Source organism: Python bivittatus, unplaced genomic scaffold (genome assembly GCF_059951505.1).
Source record: "Python bivittatus isolate LINGU-HERP-01145 unplaced genomic scaffold, Pbiv_v1 ctg000020_np1212, whole genome shotgun sequence".
NCBI lineage: Eukaryota > Metazoa > Chordata > Lepidosauria > Squamata > Pythonidae > Python > Python bivittatus.
In genome coordinates this window covers 2,093,218-2,118,457 of record NW_028277030.1, presented here as the reverse complement: position 1 = coordinate 2,118,457, position 25,240 = coordinate 2,093,218, and the positions used below count along the sequence as shown (strand labels likewise).

General features: G+C 40.9%; 1 protein-coding gene across 2 annotated transcripts; it reads left to right on the top strand.

The window, feature by feature from the left end:
- Positions 1-14,468: 14,468 nt before the first annotated feature.
- Positions 14,469-22,409, top strand: TNFSF13B (TNF superfamily member 13b). Of its 2 annotated transcripts, none has more exons than XM_025169155.2 (6): positions 14,469-17,467; positions 17,553-17,652; positions 19,276-19,332; positions 20,242-20,354; positions 20,437-20,587; positions 21,444-22,409. In XM_025169155.2, exons 1-6 carry the CDS (start codon positions 17,132-17,134, stop codon positions 21,554-21,556), a joined length of 870 nt encoding a protein of 289 aa, XP_025024923.1. In that variant the 5' UTR covers positions 14,469-17,131; the 3' UTR covers positions 21,557-22,409. The 2 variants fall into 2 exon arrangements, with proteins under 2 accessions (XP_025024923.1, XP_007432231.1); XM_007432169.3 differs by having other exon boundaries at positions 17,556-17,652; positions 21,444-22,408.
- The last annotated feature ends 2,831 nt before the right edge of the window (positions 22,410-25,240 follow it).

Here is a 25,240-nt window from a genome sequence, read left to right as displayed (position 1 = left end):
ATTTTGTATTAGGTGAACCCACCGTTTCATGGAGAAGGATTTCAAATTGGGAAGGGTGACTGGCCAGACCCCGAGCCGATGGAAAAGGCCCGAGAAATTCCCAGAAATCCCGAGCTGAGCCCTGCATCGAGGGAAAGACGGACAGGGAGGGAAAGAGCCCGAGAAATTATCCAGGTGCAGTTCACAGAGATCCTGAGTTGAAGGAAAAACCCGAGAAATCCTCTTTGTGCCAAAACCCAAGCCGAGGGAAAGGCTTAGGAGAAAAAGAAAAGAGAAAAAGGAATCATAAGGCTTAGAAGTAATTTTTAGAAAAAGAAAAGAAAAAGTGGCAAGATTTTATATTCTTTTATTTTGCTATCAATCTTCTTATCATCAGAAGAAAAATGCCAAGTGCTTAAAGCAGCTACTGACGCTTATACAGCTGCGAAAGAAACTTGGATGCACAGGCTGGCCACCCACTGGGTGCCTGACCGGCCGCCCAGTTATGAGGCTAACCCCAGTACCCCAGATAGAGGACTTGTTTTGGAAAGGGTTAGAACTGCTTTCCTTCAGAGACTGCGATTGGGTGTGTTAAAGACAGTGAATTTTCACTGTGTCCATCAAATTGTTCAGGAATCTAAAGAATCCCCTATGGAATTCCTGACACGCCTTAAAGATGGCCACCACCACTTCACTGATCTTGACCCAGAAGCCCCTGCCAATGAAGTTATGATCAAAGCTGCTTTTGTTGGCCAAAGTGCTCCAGATATTAGGAAAAAGCTTCAAAAGTTACCTGCCCCATCAACCCCAAAATTTTGAAACTCCTATCTAGATGGCTTTCACTGTTTATTCTCAGAGAGAGCTCTGAAGATAAGTTTTAAAATGGACTCTTGTTGCTAGTTTAATATTAATATTTGGGCTCCTGCAGTCATTTAAATTGTTTACTGTTTACTGTTTATTGTGTTTCTCTTTCTTTACTTTCTGCCTCACAGCAAAACTATGGCTCTGTTTACTTTTATGTTTATTATAGCCTATCTGCAAATGCCATAAATGTAATACCCACTAGATTGGTTGCCTACTATCAATTCCTATCTGACTTTGGTTCATTTAATAATCCCACCTGGTGAACCCTTCTGTGCTCTCGAGGGAACCAACTGGGATTCTGTGTTTAAAACATGTTTTGTAGGAGTACCTGACCTGTTTCTAAATGTGCTCCATAATTTGTGTCTTCTTTGTGACACTATTGTTTTACTAGCAGTTAGCAGATAACAGAGGGGCAGAGAGTAACTTGAGAACTATTGCATATGGCTGCATCATCATATGAATATGTATGTGTATACATATATGTTCTTTTTCCCTTCCCCTTTTTTGTAGAACTGTATAAATATCAGAACATCCATTTTGCCTGGAGGGGAGTGCCTCCCACTAACTTTTGGTGGAGTCCCCCTCCAGTACGTACTGCTCAATAAACACTGCAGTGAAGCCTTGATTATTCTGCATTTGTGTCCTGCGTTTTGATCCCACAGAAACTGGTGTCAGAAGTGGGATTCACAGTTTTCGAGCTGCGACCGGAGACGACAGCAGGGCGCCCTTCAGGGTGAGTGTTGTTGTGAGCCTGATCCCATGTCCCTTTCCCGCTGCCAGATAAGGGCACCGTTTAGGTGTGTGTGTAAGGCAACTGTCTGTGTCTAAAAGTCTATTTTGGCTAGGGAGGTTTGTCAGGAAATTTGGGCCATGCCAAATCCTTAGCCGCCCCTGGCTTCCTGCGAGCTTAATTGCAATGACCGGGAGTGTCCAGAAAGCAAGGGAGAATTTGGTCTTGGCAGAGTGAGTGTGTTCCTTTTGTGTTGAGTAGAGGCTGACCCTGAGACTCTGCTCAGACTCCCTTTCCCTGTTGTTTCTCTTTGAATGAAGTTGCTTTAGGCTGCTGATAGTTAAGGAGGGAAATGTTAACGGTGTCCAGGCAGGCTGTGAAAGGTTTTTGAGTGAAAGTGTTAAGGATCACATAAAAGCTGATCCTTCCCAGTCGTAACAGCCCATACACATGAATCAAAGGACTGGAATAATCAACGCACGAAGGAGAAAAGAAAAGAAAAGAAAAAAAAAAGCCGGCAAAAGAAGAACCTCCACATCCCGGACGCAGGCAGAGATTGAAAATTAAAGATAAGTAAATTTAAAGTTTAAAAAGGGTCTCTGGGAGGAAAGGGAAGAAAAAAAAAGAAAAAAGAAAAAGAAAAAATGAACAGAAAGAAGATAAGAGAATGCATAAACAAGCATCTCTTCTTGTACTGGCCATTCACCCACAAAGTAAAGGGAGGCAAAAATCCTCCCCCTTAGAGACTCATACAGAAAGAACAATGTGCAAAATGTGAGCAAATTGGCCACTGGAGAAATAAATGTTGGTGGAATGCCAAGCCTGATGCCCAACCTTCAAGGGCCAACAGAGGCTGAAAAAGACCAACACTGCAAGGCCAAGAGCCACAGAGAGGCAGACCTCAAAACTTTCAGCAGAGGTCTGGACCCCTTTTTAAGTGCTCAAGCCTCTGAATTTTATTCTGAGAGCAGTTCATACTAAAGGGACTCCAGAGGGCTTTTGTTTTCCCCCCATCCTCTGGTTGAGTTAAATGCCAACCCTATCATTTTTTCATTGATATAGGTGTAACTTATGGTGTTTTAAATGACAAAAATATTCCTTGCCTGACCATTTCCTCTGCTCCTGTAATTGGTGCAATGGGAGTTACGGAAATGGCACCAATCAGTCAACCTCTTTCAGTCGTTGTTCCCAGGGACCTCAATTGGATTATTCTTTTTGCTCATGCCACATTGTCCCATCAATCTTTTTGGTTGGGACCTATTAGGAAAATGAAGAGCTACCATTTAATTCAGTGATTAAGGCTTGAGTTTTCACCTTCCCCCAGAACAGGCTTATTTTTGTTTTTATCCAAGCCAACTGAAGCCAGCCCACTTGATAACACCCAGATTGACCCACAGGTGTGGTATCAAGGGAAACCAGGGTTTGCTCGGTTTGCCAAGCCCCACATGGCTCAGTTGCTCCCTGAGGCACAACCCATCTCGATCAAGCAATATCCTATTAGATGGGAAGCACGCCTGGGAATTAAAATATTAATTGACCACCTTGTCTAGTGACCAAGTATGGTACACAGTTATTGATTTCAAGGATGTCTTTTTCCTGCATTCCTTTAGCTAAGGAGTGCCAGCAATATTTTGTTTTGGAGTGGGAGGATCCCACTATAAGATAAAAATGTCAGCTTTTCTGGACAAGGCTCCCCCAGGGGTACAGAAACAGCCCTACAGCGGCTGCTGTTTGTTGTTGCTTTGTCCCCAGATTTAAAGGACCTTTCCCCCAATGGGAATTCTCTGCTTCTTTAAAGAAACTAAAAGACTCTCTTGCTAGAGCTGTGGCCCTTGCCCTTCCTGATCAGTTTAAAGGCTTTGATTTGTTTGTTATTGAAGAACAAGGATGCACACTAGGAGTCTTCACCCAGAAATTAAGACCTGAAAAGGATTCCTATTGCTTATTTATCCAAAATCATGGATGCTGTGGTAAAAGGCTGGCCTTCTTGCCTTCGTTTAATTGCAGCTACAGCGCTTTTAATTTAAGAGACAGAAAAGATGTCTGCACCCCCCACTCTGTTCAAGCATTGCTGGAACAAAACTTCCTGCATGGGCTACTTCAGCCTGATTGACTAAACATGCCAGCTTAATTTTGGAAAATGATTCAGTTAAACTGTTTCGCTGTGAACGGCTCAACCCAGCCACCCTCCTGCCTCGACCATCAGAGGGGCCTGGCCCTTCAGAAGGCCCCATGACTACCATCAGGTTTTAGAGACTATTGTTGGAATTCGCCCTGACCTCCAAGTTGAACCTTTTAACTTGGCAGAAAGTCAGTTTTGGACTGATGGTTTTTCTCTTGTTGAAAATGGGGTCCGGCAGACAGGTTTGGCTGTGGTCACCACTGATAAACCTATTTTACTATGTAAATTGCCCTCCCACTGGTCAGCCCAAGCAGCTGAACTGTTAGCCCTCATAGAAGCTTGCTATCTTGCCAACATTTTTACTGACAGCAACTCACACACGTGCTGCTTTTTGGAAGGCCCGAGGATATGTGGAATGGAAAAGCCCTGAAAATGAAATCTCTTCTTGATTTACCCAATTAGCAATAGTTCATTATAGAGGCCACCAGACTGATCAAGGTGAAATCTCCCAAGACAATTGTGCTACTGATTATTGGGCAAAACAAGCTGCTCGTGGGAGTGATGTCATGCCTGCAGAAACTCACCAACTTTTGCCCCTCATTCCTGTAGAGCCTGATCACCCACTTCCCCTCTCTATGATTAGAGAGATCATCTTGGTTCACAAGAAAAGTGGAAGAATGGGTGGTGGATTGTTGACAACTGTGTTTAACTGCCTCTTCAAATCCTGTGGATGGTTGTCAAAAGCCATGGCCCACTATGGCCCCAAATCTTTTAAGTGGCTTTCTCAAAGATACAGCAACAAGAAGTTGAGGCACCTTTGCCAATCAGCTGTAGCTCAATGCACCATCTGCCACAGAAATAACCCAAAGAGTGATAAACCTACCCCTCCAGGCCACCTCCGTACTGCTCAATACCCAGGAGAATCCTGGCAAGTGGACTTTACTGAACTTCCCAAAAAGAGACCCAAAAATCATCTTTTAATCTTTGTGGATTTGTGTGCAGGAAAAAATGGTTAGGGCCTAGTGGAGCACATCATTCTAAGATTTTCGGTCCCTAAAAGGTTAAATCAGATAACAGCCGGCACTTCACCTTTGAAGTCATTCAGCAAGTCAGTAAATTCCTGGACATTCCTTGGTATTCACATTCTAATTACAAGCCTCAGGTTTCAGCCAGGGCTGAAGACATGAAAGGGGGCTGAAGATCGTACTTTAAAAGTTCAGCTTGCAAAGCGACTCAGTTGCCGTGGCCCCAAAATACTGCCCCTTGCTTTAACACTATCAGGGCTATGCCCAGAGGACCACTATTGCTGTCCCCCTTCAAATGTTTTATGGGAGACCGTTTGTATTTCATGAAGTGCAAACTGCCTGGACTGGTGGAAAAGATTTCCCTGCAGGTCCGAGATGCTTTGCCAATTGCTCTTGACATATCACCCATCGCCCAGCCAGGCCAGTGGGTTAGAGTGAAGGAGCTGTTCCCATCCTGCACTGATCTGAAGTGGTCCGAGCCGAAGCAAGTCCTACTGCGCATGCCAACTGCTGTAAAAATTGAGGGCATCAAAGCTTGGGTGCATGGATCCAGAATCAGGCAGGTGAAGGAACCCCCAGACATTTAACAAGTTTCCTCGGTCGATGGACTCAAATTAACATTGCAGCGCTCTCTAGCTTCTCCAGCAGGTCTTTTCAAAGACTAATTAGGTCCACCGGTAGTGACCTAATTCAAGAACAATCAGAAGATTTGGCATCATAGATTTTACCAGCCACACGACCCCTAGACGTACTGGCTTTGTCACAAACTAAGTTGTGAAATTGATATTGTTGTTATTGTGTTGATTGTTTGTTCTGAAATACTTTTCCTTTGTTGTTGGTTTCCCCATGTCTTTTGGGGAAGAGAATTATTATTTATTGGAGGGAAGATATCTTAATGCCCTGGATGCCAGGGACAGATCAAAGAGTGTTTGTTTGAAAATTTGATCATAAGCCTATTGATAATTGAAGTGTTTCTTTTGGTTGACAATATTGATGCTTATATCCAAAGGTATGGAGTTTGGAAACCACCCCCTTTTACACCAATTTATATGTATAATATGTGTGATACATACTGTGGTTTTGTCCCAAACTCTGCTGCAGGAAGACAACCCAAAATAGCAAAGGATTGTTGGGTATGTTTACCTATAGCCCCAGGGGTTCACTAAGCCCTTCCTGTCTCAGCAGAATGATGGTACAAAATCAGGACTAAGTTGGTTTTCACTGGGAAAAAGACCCCAGAGTGGAATCGCTTAAGCTTATTTTTATACACTTAAGAGGATGATATTGAGAAGGGGCCTGTTGCTCTTAAAGTAAAAATGCTAGATAAAAACACCAACATGTGTTCAACACATGATCCTCATGAACCTAAGAAACGAGTGGGAGTGAGAAGAATTGATGTGAATGTTTGTTTTATAGTGGTTTCGATGGTTTATAATCACGATGATGAAAGCTATGTATGTACCTATAAAACAGATCAAAGATGTGTATTTAACTAGAGGATCCAGAGTAACTATTGTGTAAAGAAAAGTGAGAGAGAACTGGTGTCTGGATAAACCTGTCTACGCCCAGTTCAATCTCCTCCCTTGGCTCTTAAAGAGCAAGAAGAAAAAAAATGTTTTCCCTATTCCCCAAAGGTCCCAAGAGGGACAATGGGAAGACTCCTCATATTTTGTAAACCTTTCATTGCCAAGAGTGGTAGTAAACAAATCAATGGAAGCCCCTGTGAGCCCACAAGAAGGGGTACAACCATTGGTAATATGTATTTGACTGAGACTTTCACTGGGAGGTTTAGTGAAAGCTCACAAGAAAAGATTTATGGATATAACGAGAAAAAGAGCGAGTGAGCAAGTAGATGCGGGCAACAGGATGTGTGATGAGCAATGGCTGTGGACTGTTAACTGCTTCAGTGAGAATATGTGTGTGTAAGAAGGAAGGAAGGAAAGAGTGGAGAAAGTGAAAGAAAGAAGGAAAGGAAAAGAAGAGAGATGTGGTAAATTTAATCTTATTGTTGTTTCCAAATAGATGAAAAAATTACAGGCCAGATGTGTATGTTCCAGTTCAGACCTGGACAGGAGGGCTAAATCTTGGATGGTTTGGTGATTGCTTTTTTTGATTGAAAACGCATATGATTAATAATTTTATTGGCTTTTGTTAGACTTTTGTTTTTATTTTGTTTACTTTCCCTTATATGAAATGTTGTTTCCATGATTGATGGTTTAACTATAATTGCAGCCCCCAGAAATCAAGCACAAACATCTGCCAAACTTATGATCCTTTGCTTTCTTCCAAAAACATATAAGTAAAATCACATACATAAGAAGCATCTTATGTTCAAAAGCAAAGGGAGGAAATGAAGGGCATTATTTTAATATATGATTTTATATTTTGTATATATATTTAACATGCATGTAACAGTGCACTCTATCTTATTTATAAAGGATCAACTTGCTTTGTAAAGAGCACAGTGTTTCTTTCCCCCACCTTATCTCTTTGTTGAATGCCTGATTGTCTTCGAATGAATAAACAATTAGCTTGGTAAAAGTTGCAAAGAGAGAGGCCCTGAATTCTACAAGAGGTAAGGGCGTGCTAACATGTGCTATTCCCTTGGTAACAGGAGAAGAGAGTTGAGCTCACTTTCTTCTTCTGGGATCCACCTTTTCCCCCCCTTAGACCATCCCTGCATTTCTTTATATGGGAATGAGGGGATGTACAATTTGATTACGTTGTGGATGTCTATAAAATCTTTGCTGTTTGCTTTGCAAGGTGTGGTTCTTTTCAACACTTTGCCACGGTGTTGAATGACCCATCCAGATGTTTCTTGGCCCAATAAAACATTTGTTAGATAAAATGCCTTGTCGCAAGTTAATTTGGTTCTCTAAACTTGGGTAAACGAATAAACAAAGGCTAGTGCCTAACAGTTTTCTACAGTATAATAAAATTAAGGTTAAAGTAGATTTTAAAAATCACTATGTCAGAAGCGCCATATTGAGAAAATGGAATAAATATAAACCCAGACTGTGCCTGAAAATGTCTTTATGGGTCTCAGCACAAGAAGCATTTTATAGGAAAGAAATGGCAGGTAAAGAGAAATGGTTAAGTTATCGAGAGTTGTTAGAACAAGAACATGGAGAATATAAGATGAAATCAAGCAGAGGTATTTATTTTTCAATGGTTTTCATACGCACAGCTAAGAGAAAGCTTCAAGGTAGATAACAGACATTTGGAATTGAGCAACAGAATTTGAAGTTGAATTATGTACAAATGATGAACATGTAATTGCCAGAAAGTATAAACTCTTGCTGAAATTTGAAATGGAGGACAAACAAGTAGAAGAGTGTATGATAAAGTGGGCTAAGAATTTTGGATATAACAGTGGGAAAACGTGGTTGAAAAGACTGAAATTCACATTATGTTATGACTTAAAAGAGAATTTTTACAAAATGATGTTCCATTGGTATATGACTCCAGAAAAAGTATCTAGAACGTATAAAAGTACCTCAAATTTATTTTGGAAATGTGGACAACATGAAGGGTCATTTTATCATGTTTAGTGTACTTGTAAAAAAGCCAGAAAATTTTGGGTTCAAATACATATACTGATATAAAGAATTTTAAAGACTAATATTCAACTGAAACCAGAATTTCTTTTGTCGGGATTAATGGACAGACAACTAGAAAAAAGCCATGGAAGATTATATATGATCACTGCTGCGAGACTAGTATATGCACAAAAATGGAAAGATTCTGAAATACCCACAATGGAGGAAGGGTTGGCGAAGAAGATGGAACTAGCAGAGATGGCAAAATTAACTTGTTTGCTTAGAGAAAGATCAATCACTACATTTATTAGTGACTGGAAACCCCTTGTGGACTTTTTGCTGGAAAAAAAATGAACTGATGATTTATGGGTTTGATGATTGGAAAGAGTAGATTATGGAAAGAAGGAAACCTTGATGTCACCTTAGAGAGGGTAAAATATACAGTAAATGTACTTGTAACTGTCATTAAGAAGATCGGAAGCCACTTCTTTATTTTTCTTTCTTCTTTTTTTCTTTTCCCCTCTTTTCTCTTTTTCTTTATTTCTTTTTCACTTCTGTATTATTTTTCTCTATATCTCTTATCTTTAATTAAAAATTTGTATTGCTTTTACTCTCTGGAAAAACTTCTTTATTATTCTTTATTATTCTTTAATAAAAAGTATATATATAAAAAGGGATGAAAAAATGGAACTGCCAACAGTGCAGTTAAAATACTTTTTTTTTTTTACTGGAATGACATGTTGATAATTGAGAGTAGGATATTGAAAGTTTGCTTTTTTTAATCCCCAGTATTACATTTATCTCTTATTCCCCATGCAACTGTTTATCAAAAAACATTTTAGAAGCTTTTTGTATGACGAAAACAGGGTACATGTTTTTCCCCATGGGCTTTCTGTAGAGGTACAGTGTATGTGTGTGTGTGTGTGTGTGTGTGTGTGTACATATAAAAATGGCTAATCATATGGGTTGTCATCTATCTAGTCAGGTTCATGTAACACAGATATAAACTGAAAATATTCTGGTTTCTGAAAACAGAATCTTAAGCCATCTATTCAAGAATTAAATTCCCAAATATTGGAAAATTTGCTTAAAGTAAGTCTGCTTTGGAATAAAGTGCAAACCTAAAAGCAATTTGTGAAGAATTGATCTTCACTATTACTAAACCAAATTGTTTGCTCCAGCACAATTCATCTAGCGGTGGTTTGTCTTTCTTTTAGAAATTATCTTACTTTTCTTCCCCTAAACCCAGCCCTTCTCCCCAGACACCTTACCCATTTAGACATCTCAGAATCCTAATACTTTTTAAGACCTGATTTAAAACTGTGTTTCCTGAGAAAGTATAGTCAGCGTCTTTGGGTATAGCTGGATGAGACTATTTTTTCATATATTTTACATACATGAGTAAAAATAGGATTAATATTGGATATTTACATGGGGACATCTTTTTATTTTATTCCTGCCATTCCTTTTCTCTGGCATAGTATTTTATTGTTTATTGGATGTATATTCCACCTTTCACTCAGGAACTCAAGGCAATGTATATATAGTGTTCCCTCCTCCTATTTTCCCCAAATAACAACCCTGTGAGGTAGGCTAGGCTGAAAAAGTAACTGGCCCAAAGTGACTCAGTGAGCTTTTGTGGTTGAGGACAGGCTAGTCCAGCACTGTAATCACTATGCCACGCTGGCTATTTTCTTATGTTCTCATAACACTTTTACCATTTCATTAATTATACTGCAATATTAAATATGGCAAAAAAAATACAGTATTTGATGCATTTAAGTACCTGTAGCATTTGCACTCTGGCATATTTTAATTTTTTTTCTGTGCTGCTCTTTTGGCATTACCTACTTTGGAAACATCCCTCTGCCTGTGCTATTCTGGGCATAACAATCATAATACCAAGATGTTCTACCCCAAATAAATATGAGAAATGTTCTAGTGTTATTATGCTAAATAGTATATTTCTTATAATATGTGGTGTAGAAAATTGATTGTTATGTTCAGAATAGCACAGGCAGTGGGATGTTTACAGCATTATTATGCTAAATGAAAGCCAGTTAAGGCACCAGGCTAGAAACTGGGAAACCGTGAGTTCTAGTTCCGCCTTAGGCATGAAGCTAATTGGGTGACCTTGGGCCAGTCCCTCTCTCTCAGCCCTAGGAAGCAGGCAAGGGCAAACCACTTCTGAAATAATAATAATAATAATAATAATAATAATTATTATTATTATTATTATTATTAGATTTTTTATCCTGCCTTTTTTATATAACTCAAGGTGTAAAACATATCTAATGCACCTGCCTCCTGTTTTCCCCACAACAACAACCCTGTGAGGTGGGTTGGGCTGAGAGAGTGACTGGCCCAAAGTCACCTAGCCGGCTTCATGCCTGAGGTGGGACTAGAACTCACAGCCTCCTGCTTTCTAGCCCAGCTGCCTTCACTGCTACACCAAACTGAAATCTTGCCAAGAAAGCTGAAGGGACTAGTCCAGGCAGTTGCCAGGAGTCAACACTGATTTGAAGGCCCACAAACACATATACACAAAAACAGCATTGGTTGCACTTTTGGATGATCTCTGGCGAGAGCAGGATGGGGGTAGTGCATCCATCCTTGCTCTTCTTGACCTCTCGGCGGCTTTCGATACCATCGACCATGGTATCCTTTTGGGTTGGCTGCAGGAGTTGGGGCTGGGTGGCACAGTGTTGTGCTGGTTCAGCTCTTCTCCAAGGCCGAACCCAATCGGTGTTGATAGGGAGCAAGAGGTCCAGCCCTCTCTAATAAATGCAATTAATTTTCTAATTAATGGATGAATTGATTTCTTCATTGATTTTGATTGATTTTATTAATTAATCGATTGATTTCCTAATTACTTTCTAATATATGCAATTAATTTTCACTCTTGCACTGAGAAATGTATAGAAATTGTGCTGAAAGAATTGTGATCCAAGTAGGATCATAGCAAATATATAAAGTCCTCTTAATTTTTATTTCTTCCTGAAATAGTCACTTGATTACTCAGATCAACTGATTCCACAAGTTTATTAGGCTCAATTGTAATGGCTGAGTTGTGACCTGAATTTATTTTTACACATATTAGTGTTTGCAACTGCAAACCACTGAATCACAGATAATTCATGGTACCCTTTGACAGTCAGTACTAGGGTATTTGTATACTGGAACACTACACAGGCCTTTAGCTGTTTGGAAGAAGGCTCAGCTGGGGCTGCTGGATCTTGGCTACAAAAATACAGACAACCACTAGATGCCAGCAGGTATTAAAGTATCTACATCTCTTTCCTGCCATCTAGTGGTCATTGAGGGCTTTGCAGTCCAGATCCAAGTAAATGTGGAGATTATGTGTGTGTGTGTGTATGATGTCTTTTTGTGCTAGTAGTCACTTATCAAATTTACATCTGAGTTGATCAAGTAGATATTTAAAATGTGTATAATTGTCTGTGCATTTGCATCGGGGGGGGGGAGAGAGAGCGATCTCAATGCTTTTGTTAATATTAATATGCAATTATTATTGCATTGTTTTAGTTCATGTTTTGTACAATTTGTACAATTTTACCACTAAAATTTGAGTTTATAGATGATCGCCTACTGATGCCTCATAAACTGAGAAATTCTGTTTGATATTACATTTGCTCACCAATTTTTTCTGTGATTATTCTGATCATACATTTTACTTGGCCCTTTCATTTTTGTAAGGATGGTGTGGTTGATAGTGTAATGCTGTTAATTTTTTGGAGCCAAAGTGCAGGTAAAGATTGTGCAAGGATTTTTCTTTTAGAAATTTGTATTTTGTCCAATCTTGCATGATCATCTTTAGCCAATTGTATCTTGTAAGCTTTTCCCCCAATGCTTCCTAAACTTCCAAAGTTGTAGCCTGAAAGAGAGAGATCTTTTTCAGCATCTTTGTTGGAGCATTCGCAAGCTCTTAAGCATGGGTTCTCTTGAGCTGGGGGGAGGGAGGAGTTCTGTAGGACAGGCTCACACCTTTTCCCTCCAAAGTCACTGTTGATGGTACTTTCACAAAGTCACATGTCTCTTCACCTCATTTGCACTTGCAGAGCTTGCAATAAATCAAACCACACATACTCCATGACAGTTGTCGGAGCGGGGGTATGCGTAAGCATTAAAAAAAAGGATTGAACTCAGTGGAAATTGAGTAAATGTGTTTAAGAGGAGATCGTTCTAAAATGTTTCAAGGGGTCTTTGTATGTGAGAGAGGAAGACTAAAAGCTAAGCTGAATGTTCCTGTTGTTTAATGTGTGTTTAGACTGTGAGTAATATATAATAAAAGACTTGCTTATATTTTTATTCTCATTTTTCTTTGCAGTATTTTTTTATTCTAGTTAACTTCTACATTTGTGTACTGAAATATGCATTAAAATGATGCATTTACAATTAGTACTAACTTCCTTTTCCTGTGTGTGGTCTGCTTTTAATATAAATATACTTTGCTGCTTGCTGCTAATTTCCCAGATTAAAGCATCATGCTTGTCTTTTTTTTTTTTTTTTTAGTGCTCTTTTAAAAGTTGCATGACGTGTCCATTTGAAATTGCAGTTTGGGACAGACGGAGGTTGGAGCCCTCAATGGTCCTGTGGGAGATGCTTTGACAGAATCTATTTCATAGTAGCTGTCTCCGTGCAGCCGTGTTTTATGTGGCATGCATTTGCTGCATAAAACACTGTATCTTCTCTGTATAATTTCTGAAATTAATGTCTGTAGCTCTGTCATGGGAGTGGGGATCCTTCGATATAGAAATCAGTGCACAAAAACGGCTGATTATGGAGAGGCCTATTGGTGAGTAATGAAGGGATACCTCTCTGTGATACATATTGTGTTTGCCAGTCCTCAGCTGTGATCAGATGCGTATTCGGCCACATGAAGTAACTTTCCTTTTCGTTACCATGAATGGAAGATCCTTGTTTATTTAACTTCATGGCACTTGAATTGCAAACTCTTAGAATCTTTTGCTGCAAAGCAGCCTATCAAAGCCCATACGATGGGTTTCTGAGCCTCTATTTTATTTGAGAAACTCTGGAGAATAGATGAAGTGCCAGGCAATGGTCTTTTCACAAAAAAAGGAAGATTGAGGGAACTGCAGAATCCTCAGTCTGACAGGGTGTTGCTGGCTGAAGTGGCTGCCGATTGAAAACCGAAGAAGAAATGAATGAGAAATGCCAGAATAAAAGCAAACAACAAAGTTTTATTGAATAATTTTGGGCACTTACATAGGAGGGTTCCCTTCCTAATCAGTGATGGTGGGCACGGGGAGCATCAGCAGGGGTTAGCCATAACAAAACCACCCACAAGGGGCTGCCTTTGTTGGTTAAGTTTCATAACCCTTCAACCTCTCCCCCCCCCCCAATTGTTTAAATTGCTTTTGGGAAAATAAATCAAGAAATAGCTGTATAATTTAGGCATCAGCAAGGAGTGATTACATATTAGCAAGGAGTAGCAACATTAGGTACTGGGTGCCTAGTTATGGCAAAAGTGGGAAATAATTAGCTAATTGAGCAGTGAGTTTGTTATTGTGCAGCTCACACAAAGCAAAGAAGTGGCGTGCAGCTTTGACAAGCAAAAAGGAAGAGACTAGCTTGCTAGCCTGCAGCCTAACAAATACTTCTTTGCTGTCATGTGAGTCTATTGGAGAAGTTTGGAAGTGCCCAGGATCAATTTTTGACTTTTACAACACAGCCTGAGTTGTTATGGTGGGTCAGCCAGCAGAATTTCCTACAGCTCGCTCCAGGATAACTTTTGTTCTGAGCCTGCTGAAACGAGGAGCAACAAAATGAGTTGTGCTTCTCACTGAGAGGAATGATCTGGTACTGGATAATTACCAGAATTTATGCAAAGATTTAGAGCTGCACTTGACAATCTGGCTAGGAGAGCCACATCAGCTGAGGAGACAGCACAATGTTCTCTAGACCACATCTTTAGATACAGGGATTAGTAAGTCATGTGATTTTGGACAGTGGCTCTCAATTTACATCCAAGTTTTGGAAAGCCCTTTCCCAGCCATTAGACATTAAGATTCATTTGTCATCCATGAATCACCCAGACTCTAATAGAAAAGCAGAGAGAATAATAATTATTAAATTATTGTTGTTGGTCACACAGTCAGCCAGATGACATTACTATTATTATTATTATTATTATCATTAATAATAATAATAATAATATATGTTTCCTATTAGCCAGACAATTGCATTGTTGCCACTTGCAGAATTTGTGTATAACAACTTAATACAGGTAGCCCTTGCTTACCAACCATTCATTCAATGACCATTCAAAGTTACGATGGCACTGAAAAAGGAGACTTGCGACTAGTCCTTGAAGTTGTGGCCATTGCAGCGTTCCCGCATTCACGTGATCATGATTCAGGCACTTGGCAACTGGCATGCATTTGCAATGGTTTTGCGGTCACAGGATCACCCTATGTGACCTTCACAGCCGGCTTTTAACAAGCAAAGTCAATGGGGAAGCCAGCAGGAAGTGGCAAGTTGCAGTCTTGTGATGTTGCACTTAATGACCCATGGTGACTTGCTCAACAACGGCAACTGGAACTGCCATCGTAAGTCGGGTATGGTCACGTGATATTTCATTTTATATCTGCATCGTTTAGCGGTGGAACTGCTTGTCCCAAGTGTGGTCGGTAAGTGGGAACTACCTGTACATTCCTCCATAGGCATATCTCCATTTCAAGCAGTCTGTGGCTACTACACCTTGATCTTGCCCTATGGAACTCCAGCAATCGCTGTTCCTCACACCTCAGACTTTATGCAGGAGAGGCTGCCTATTCAGCTCCTCTTAAAGACTAGATTTGAGAAAGGTGGCATGCAAGTGGGCTGCAGGCACCCACAGGCAAGAGTGTACCAAGATTGCAGTGGGGGATTTGGTATGGCTTTCCACTAAATTTTTACCTTCTGCCTGCCTATCTAAAAGTCCAGCTAGTTTACTGGCCCTTTCCCAGTTACCCAGCAAATTCACACAGTGGGCTTTCATTTGCAATTGCCTGTGTCAGCCCTTTGAGGTAGGCCAGACCAGGAAACCGACTCTTCAAGTTTGACTGGAACTACGTTTATTGATATAGGCTACAGTAACAGAATCTTAAAAGCCTGACTGTGTTTCCCCTTCTCTTCCTCTTAAACCCCTGGGAATTAGGGTGGAGCCAGTCCAAGTTTTCTTTGTTTCCTGGGCTTACAGCATGTTTTTGTAGATATTGTAGCATCTCTGCATATTTCTCCAAGGTCATCTCTGGGGCTTTCTCAGCCTGTTGCGATGAAGATACACCCAGTACTCCATCGAGCACCACTTGTTCACGAGGACTTCTGTGCCCCTTGTGCTCTAAAGTGGTTTCTCCCCACCACCACCTCTTCCTCCTCAGTGCCGATGCACGGGAAAGAAGAATTTGAAGTGGAATGGACTCCGGGTTCCAGATGCAGGAGGAGATGTTTGAAGGATTTTCTTCACTAGAAGGGCTGCCTTGAATCTGAGAGGCCACGAGAAAGGGCAGCTGATGCCCATGCCCGTGCTATGGGCCTCAGTTTCGTCTGACATTTCTGCACAAGCATAACAGACACTCAGTGCAACTGCCAAGCCAGGTTGGGAGGAGTGAGCCCATAACTGGCTCCCACAGTACCCGCCTGGTGTCTCCTTCCCCTGCAGAAGGGGAGGCTGAGTCTGATAGGAAAGGTGATCTAAAGGAGTATGGAAATAGCCTTGAAAAACATATGCAAAAGCAGTTAAGTAAACATCAGTCCAACCCTCAGAAAAAAGAGGGAGTGAGGAAAAAGCTAAATATTGCCCTGCTTTAATTCTCTTTGGTCCAAGAGAGGGCAGAGGGAAACACTGTGATTATGCCCTGTGGCAGGGGTTCTTAACCTTTTCTGTGCCATGGACCCCTTTGAGAGACTGGCAGACCTACGGACCCCTTCTCAACTAATTTTCTGTCACAGGTGAGTGAAAATATAGTTGTATTGTTTTTCCCCACCCAAGTTCACAGACCCCCTGAAATCTATCCACAGACCCCCAAGAGGTCTGTGAAGCTCAGGTGAAGAATATCTGCCCTACCACAACAAAACAGAGTTCCAGTAGCCTTTACCCAGTTTGTTTCCTGACTTGGCCTACCGTGAAGGGCTGATGGAAAGGAAGATTCTTACTGAAATTAGACAATAATAATAAGAGTAGTTCAGTATTCAGACAGATTCCCTGGTGGGCTCCCATTTTCTGGGTGTATTAAAGCAGAGATGCTTTTATTTGGATTTCTCCACCAAGCAAGGCTTTGGTCTCAGTGGCCTAAATGATTCGTTCCAACAGCTGAATCAACCTGTCAACCCATGAGCTGACAAACGTCACAGTCAGATCGCTCTCTACCACTTGCAATCCTTACGTGTTTTCCTCCTGCGGTTTCACTTTTTTTTCTAAACCTACACACACAAATGCACTCATTTGTTAAGGAGGAAATTATTGCCTAGTTGCAAAATGTAATTTGATTGGTAGAAGTTGCCCATCTGAAAGCAGATGGAGGGATGAATCGGAGTGCAAGGTACTTTGAGCCATCAGGCAAGGTCATGGGGTCTGAACAGGGAGGATCATGGGTCACAGTCTGATAAAATGAGGCAGAAACCGAAATGAGGAAGATTCATTACGGAAATACAGAAACAGAGCTCTACATTGTACAGATGCAGAACAGAAGCAACATACATGGCATTTATGGTCTGCATCAGCAGGCTCTCATGACCGGAAGCACGCAGTATGGGCATTTGGACCATGTAGCTTGGATGCAACTGGCAAAATGTTTCCACTGCACAGAACAAGAAGCAGCTGAAGTTTCCACTTGGCTTTAATAAAGGAGTCATGAAATCCATGAATTTCCCACGAGGAAAAGGCAATACTTTCTCCACCACTTCCAGGTCTTCCCCCTCCTCCTCTCCTTCTGTTCATGGCTTTGATTACAAAGGGCTCTTCCTCATCTTTCTGGGACTTGCAGTGTTTGTCTCATCTTGCCTGGCAGCAGCGTCTCTCTACTACGTTATTGCACTAAAAGCAGAACTAGCAGTCCTAACCAGCAAGCTGAATGGCAGGGCTCAGGCAAGGACTTCACTTCCACGGCTCTTTGGACCACTGGGAAGAACCAAGGAGGCCAGCCCCTTCATTCCATACTGGAAGGTGGCCAACGTGGCTTCTAGCCAGGTGAGGTGAAGACCTTTGGGCACTGGGGGACTTGAAGAAAGACTGCAGTTACAGCCTTCATTATGCTTATGTGCCCATGTTTTAGCAGGGAATTGCTTCGGGGTCACATCGAGGAAGCCGAAACATAATGTGGACTGGAGACAGACACAGGGGGAAAAGATCTCCCATTCAAAGAGGCGAACCAGGTAAGGTAAGATCTGGTTAGGTGAAGATCTGATTAGAATTCATAGTGGTCTCTGGAAAAACACCCAAGGGTCCAGGACGTTAAGAACTGTGGATGGGCATGCAGGAAGGGTCTTATCTTTGCTCAAAATAACAAATGCTGATAGGGTAGACCAGAGGTATCTGTAACAGCAAACATTCCTGCTGTAAAGATGGGTGCCTTTCAAGCTTCATCCCTTTAGAAGGGTTGTTGCTTGATGAATTTTAACCATCTCTCTCTTTCCCTGATCAGTTACCTCTTCCACCCATCTCATTTACATCTAATTTTGTTCCCCTATTTCTCTTTCCCTTCTTTCTCTGTGGAGCTTCCCATTACCTTATCCCATCTCTGTTGTTTCTGTTTTCTTTTTCTTCCTTTTTTTAAGATTTTTATCCCACCTTTTTTTTTCATGTACAACTCAAGGTGGCAGACGTGCCTAATACTCCTTCCTCCTCCTATTTTCCCCACAACAGCAACCCTGTGAGGTGAGTTGGGCTGAGAGAGAGTGACTGGCCCAAAGTCTCCCAGCTGGCTTTCATGCCTAAGGCGGGACTAGAACTCACCATCTCTTGCTTTCTAGGCCAACACTTTCACCACTATACCAAACTGGCCCTCTTTTAAAACTATTTCTATTTTAAAACTATTTCTGCCAGAAAGAGGTATACATTTGTGAGAGAACGGGTAGGTGGGGTAAGAATGGTTCTGTCATTCTGATGAGGAATCAATTAAATTTATAAATGGGTTTCCATATTTTAGAGGTAATTAATTTTAATCAATAACTACTCATTCAATTAATATTCATTTTTATGTTCAGGTCTTGCCCTCTTTTTGTAGTGTGGTTTCTGACAGGTAATATATACACACATACACATATGTGCAAACATGCACCAGCCACATTTATGGAGGAGCGGATTTCCAGGTCTGGTGTGAGATGGAGTTTGCAACCCTCGGTGGACAAGGTGGGAAAGATGAGATTCGCATAGGATTTGTGTCTCTGTTTACACTTTTTCCCCCGTCTACTCTGCTTTGAGAGGCAGGGGGGCTATTTTTAAATTTGAGGTTGTCTTTCAGAGATAAATATAGTGCATGGATGAGGTGATGTCAAAGACTCAAATTCCCAAAATGGTACCATGAAAACCCCTGCAGCATACTGATGCTTTTTCACATTCAAGGAAAACATGGCAAACAGCTTCATTATTCCTTACAACATTTTTCTTGCCAAAAGGTTAACTCTGTGATTAAAGTTAGAGCTACCCCCTTTAAGTAAGTGAAATAACCCTGTCTTACGTATTACATTTTATAACAGCTCTTATTCACATGGTTCATTTATTATACAAAGTATAACATTAGCAATAATATAATTCTAAACTGTCATGCTTTTCCAGGAATAGTTTGAATGGGCCTCTAGCAACATATGTATTCATAACAGAATATGAATGGAAGTTCACCTGGACCAGTTTGAATTAAGAGCTCATTAGTAGCGTCGGAAGAGTTACAACCAAGAATTTCCTGAAACCAATTATTTTTTCATTCCTTTAGTGGAACCCAATGTTAATTTCCTTGTATGTCTTTTTCCTTCTCTCTAATTTGAAATATCTCTTTCTAGTATTACAGTCATGTCTGCAATTGATAGCTGACAGCAAAAGTGCCATTCAGCAACATGGTAATGTACTAATCTCTTAACCTGACTTAGTGCAACCCACCAATTTTCTGCAAGTAAACAGATCCTGTCATTGCATTTCAGTTGCTCAAAAACAAGCTAGTTCTTAAAGGTTCTCCAATAATGCAGGAAGGGCAAATCCAGTTAGACTTATTAGCATTTCATCACTCCACCTTTCCCACTTTTAGGGGGAGCCCTGGATTAGGGATTCAGGTCTTCAACTCTGATGTTCCACTGTTTCAATGGATGACAGGTGGGAATGTACAATCAAATAGGGTCTGTCCCAAGGAGTGTGTTGCTTCTATGGCCCATATGCTAAAAATCTATGTGTACATACAACACGTCCCCACTTCTGACTACAACTCTTTTCCCACACTCCATTGCATTCCTCTAGTTCATCAACTTTCTGAGGTGGGTTCTGATACAGCCTCAACCCTGATAGACCCACAAAAGTATGGCTTCTGCCAGGAAGCTTTTCTCGAAGCTCTTTGGAGTTCACATTGTACCTAAAAGCTACTCATCTCTTCTTATAAATCCATGTTTATTGTTAAAATGTTGAAATACAGTACAAAGAATGTCAAAAAAAGCAAATATTGAAATACAAAGAAAGTTGAAAAAAGCAAGATGATACAAAAAGGACTACTATATTTGAATTTAAAAAGCCATAGTGAAAAAAGAAAAGGTCAATTAGTTTTTAGTGATACATCCTTCCCTTCCCTTCCATTTGTATCCTCAACCACTAGCCACAGTTTAAATATTTGAACTTTGCATCAAACATTACTACTTGTTTGTAGCTTCTGTTTGAGCTATTCATCTCAAAGGCATATTAAATTTTTTCTCTTTAAAAAATTCATAGGAAATATTCAGGAAAAGTCTTAATCCACAGTTAATGAGAAACTAATAATTTTTCAGATGACTCAAGTCTAGTTCCCTGGCTTCTTAGCTTTAAAAGAGGAACAGCTCTAGAAGAACAAGGAAATAAAATACTCGTCAGAGAAACTGGCTACTTCTTCATATATGGTCAGGTAAAATAGAGGAAAAAACATTTTTTTTTCCTAATTTGTTTGAAGTTTTAATTCAGAGTTGTAATGCAATCTATTTGTTCAGGTTTTATATACAGATGAAATGTTTGTAATGGGACATTTGATTCAGAGGAAAAAAGCCCACGTCGTTGGTGATGATCTCAGCCTGGTTACATTATTTCGTTGCCTGCAAAACATGCCGGAAACCTCTCCCAACAATTCTTGCTACACCGCTGGTAAATATGATAACCACCCTAAATTTATTGGCCTAGATAAAGCTCCTTATTGGTAGGGAAGAGAAACAGCCATTTAAAAGGTTTCATTAGTGGATGGTGTGGTGGGTCATGCTGAGCTCCTCAGCATGAGGACATGCTGAGTTCATGCTGAGCATGAGGACATGCATGAGACCTGAGTACAGGTGAGTTCCAGCTAATTCCTTCTCTTAATTTCAGGGTCTGTGTTAGAGAAACAGATGCAAAGATACACTGCTTTTTGCCTTTTGGTGCCCCTTTCTGTGTTCGGAAAATGTCAGAGACCTGAGGACTGCCTGATGGACACACACATAAGATGTGCTAGGAATGGGGAAGAAATGAAATGGATGATTCTGTTACTGTTATTGTTATTTCTTTATTGAGTTTATATTTTGACCATTCTCCAAAGAGTTGGACTAGTGTCCATGGTCCTCCATCCTTTGATCCTCATGATGATTCTGCAAGATAGGCTGGAGTCAGAAATAGTGACTGATCCAAAGCCATCCGGGGAGGTTCCGCGGCTGTGAGTGGACTTGGACCCAGCTCCTAATTTTAAACTACATCTACTATACCTCACTAGTCTGCTTTTCCATCTATGCGGGAAGCCAATATCCCTCTGGAAAAGGGCTTACATTATTTATTTATATACACCTTATTTATAGGGGTATAGGTATAATATACAACCTCAAATAAAAGAAGGTGACAGTTTCATTTAACCTCAAAATGAAAGAAGGTGACAGGTTTGTCAGTTACAGGACTGGCCAAATCATACCCAATATAATTTTTTAAAATTTTGGTATATTAGATTGTTGTACTTAAAATGATTGCAATCTTTTGGCAGGTGTTGCAAAATTAGAAGAAGGAGATGAGCTTCAGCTTACCATACCACGGACAAGTGCCAAAGTAGTCTTGAATGGAGATGTCACATTTTTTGGTGCAGTCAGACTTCTGTGAAACTCTTTTTGACATTATTAATTGCCTAGCTTTTTCCAGTGCTCCAAGATATTTCAGGAAATATGAAATCATTTGAAATAATTATGGGGTTTTCCTGCATATTTCCTCTTTAGTGAGTTGAATGATGGAATTTTTAAAAAATTGTATTAACTTATTCAGAAAGAGGAAACCCAACTCATGCTTGTCGTACACTGCCCTCTCATGTGTTGATTACCAGAAATGAAACTTTTCTTGTGAAAATATAAATAGCTTTATTATGTAAGAAGAGTTGAACATCTGCTGGATCAATTCTGGAGTCCAACTTGTTCACAGAGGTCATCCTTCTGAGCCCAGCAAAGTCACAGACAAAACAAGGTGTAGATATCTCAACTTTCCCTACATTTTCCCCAAGCAACTGCAACTGAAGAAACAAGGCTTGCATCTTGCAGCCAGCAGAAGAGGAAGGAAAGAAATCATACTGAATATGAACATCATCTAAAGCGTCCTACAGAAAGCAATAAAAATATGAACTATAGCAGGAAGTAGATGGTTCCTCTTTAGGACATGCATAAACATGATTCCATATATGTTCATAAATCAAAATAATGTTAGTGTGATTTTTATGCAAGTAACTGTACTAGGCTGCTGTATTTAAAGGGCTAAGCAAGCAATAAGGTGTATATTCTATCTATCCACTCACCCATCTTATTTACTAATAATCTGCAGATAATTCTTAACTTCAAGTACTTAAGAAACAAACATTTCTCCACCTATGGTGCATACTGAATATCTGTATTAGCACTCATTGTGAATTTTAGTTCATTTGTATTGTCACTGAGATATAAAAAAACACAGCAAAGAATGAGAGTACAGTCTTCTCAAAAATAGAAGATGTCACACCTCCAGCTTCTGTGTAAAGCTCAGAACAAATTTTCATTTCTATTTAGTTTCTCATTTGATGAGTAGTTCTTTGTTTTTCTATAGTGAAAGAAAAATATGGCTTCAGTCCTGTATTGTAAGGTTTGGAAGATTAATAGAAATGATCATCAAGGAGGAATTGGAGGTGGGGCAGGGGAAAGGATCACACTCCTTCCAAGATTGACCCAGGCATGTCAAAAGGAACAATCAAGAGTTTTCTCCACCAGTTTTCCAGGTCACTTTGAGAGAGCCCAGTCTTGATACCCCCTGTTAATATCTAACAAGAGCACCATTATAGCTTGTGGCAGAGGAAAAGTAGAGTATGATCTCAGTTCTATATAATGCCTGATGTTTTTTAATTAGTTTCACAACCCTGTCTGGAAACTGACATCCTCAAAACATATCATGCCCATCCTCCATTTCCAGACATTAGAAGAGGCTTCTTTAAATCCTTTCCAAACTGTTTCTTCAAAGGGGGAAAGGCAGTTCTGAAAGTAAGAAAATGTGTGTTAGTGTAGCTTTGCCTTTTCTTTTTATCAATAAAAACAAGGAACTCTTGCTCAGTATCAGAGCAAATAGTTGGGGCAGCACAGGACTTCATATTCAAAGAGCTGCTACCGAATGTCTGGGAGTATAAATGTAACACTTGTGGTCAACTCCTTAAAGCAGCTGTGTCCTTTTCCTGCTATATATTCCCAGGAAATGAAGCATATGGGGCTATGTTCATGCCCCCAGGCACTCTGAAGCACCTTGTTGCCTTTGAATATGAAGTGCTGTTTCAGCTTTTGACAATGCAGAGGATTTAAATAAATGAGAAATGGTATATATGGAGTTTAACTATAAGAAATAATACACTGATTCATGCATGAGTTGGGGTATCATGTGATCAAGATGGCAGTTTCCCAGGCTGCATTTGGCTCTGGAAATAATCCTTTTGAGACATGGACTCGAACGAAAGCTAGTTTACTTAGGCGTAATGCGTAGTGGTTACAGACAAAGCCAGGATTGGTTTGGGACGGTTTCTTACAGTGTTTTATAGGGTTCCCCCCTTGACCTGTAGTACCCCTGGGTTCTGCCCCTGCCCTTGTCCCAGGTCACCCCTCTGCTTGTTGTGATCTCCCTCCCCTCTCCTTAATGGCAGATTCAGTCAGGTTTCATTGTCCTCATGATCATCGTCTTTTGTCGGCGTTGTTGGTGTGCTTGTGGGGCTCTTCTCATGCAGATGAAATGGGGTTTCTTAAGTCGGGTTCCAGCTGGTCACTGATTGCCTCCAGATTGCTGTGTTCCTGAAGTATTATAATCGGCGTTGCCCAGGGTATCTGGGGAGCCACCTGCGCCACAGTGTTGTGGGTTCCAATTTACTCTCGGCCATGAGTTAATTGCCACCACCTTCCGGCAATTAGCTTGCAGTTTGCTTTGTTTCCCTTCCCTGACCGCCTATGCCTGAGGCGGTGAAATTGACTAGCAGTGGTGAAACTGAACAATGGCGCTGGCTGTACTAGGCTGAATCTGACACCTGATAGGCCGTCCTTGCTGAGTAGCATTTCCATAGAAAATGGAACCCATCATCATCAATTCTACAGAGACACTAAAAATGCTCTCCTCTCTAAAAAAGAATACAGGGACCTGGACTCTGTTGTGATGCAAACAACCTCTCTCTAGTCCCACCCTGTAGCTGTAGTCAATAAGCATTGGGGTTCTGGATCCTTCGTGTCTACTGCTTTGCAACAAAGAAACAGCAGATGCTGAAGCCATTGCCTTTACTGACAGCATCTGAGATGTGGATGGTAGTGAAAAATCACATCATCATTGCAGGATCGCCAGTCCTGACCACAGCAAGACTTCTGTTCATTGGACAATGGACCACTGGGCAGCACAGAAGCGGGTGCAACATTTTGATCTTGCAGAAAGTGGAGACATCTTTCTCTGTTCCATAGCTGTCTGAAGCAAGAATATCAACAATCCTCTATAGAAATTACCAAGAGCACCTTGGTCAGTCACCATTGCTGGTCTAGATAGAGGAGGGTAGGAATTGGTGTGTGGGGAAGAACAACAGGAAACAGCAGTTGGAGCACCAGCTCCTTAATCCTGCGTGAACAATGATCCATTACAAGGGAAAGAGAAGAGATAACCATGTTATGCTCAGCCAGCACTTGTGCCTCTGTTCTGGAAGAACGAGAAAGAGGACCCTCTGAGCACTTGTCCTTGGCTGATACAGAATTTGGCTGTACCTGGGAGACCCAGTTGCCCATGTCTGAGAAGAAAAAACACTCGCATATGACCATTAAATTTTTGCATTCTGCAAAGTGGACTGCAGAGCCCTGGGTGACTACTGAAGCAGTTATACCATTTAGTCTTAGCTCCCCTCCCTTGTCTGTGTGGGTTTGCAGGATTGGTGGTGGTCCAGCGCTGGGGATGAATAGCGATGGGCACGTGGTCAAAGGCCTTCCAATGCATGTTGAGAAAAAAGCCATCTGTTGCTTGGAAGGGAGAGGCAGGAGGGCATTACAGAAACACATTTTGTTCCTGTCACGATGTTCATTTCTCACAAAGGGAAACAAGACAGGCAGTTGCAGCAGCTGCACAATACTGCATGCATTCATTCCCGTTTCTCAGGGCGATTCCTCCCTTCCAGCATCCCCAATCCTATAGCAGAGGCTGAGATAGGCTGGCCTCCTTGCCTGGAATCTTGAACGCCGGGGTGGGGAGTTGTTTGAGAAAGTGTGCAGAATTTGTGCAACACTAGCAAAAATTGCTACTAAGATGGGAAGCTTTGCGCTGTATTAT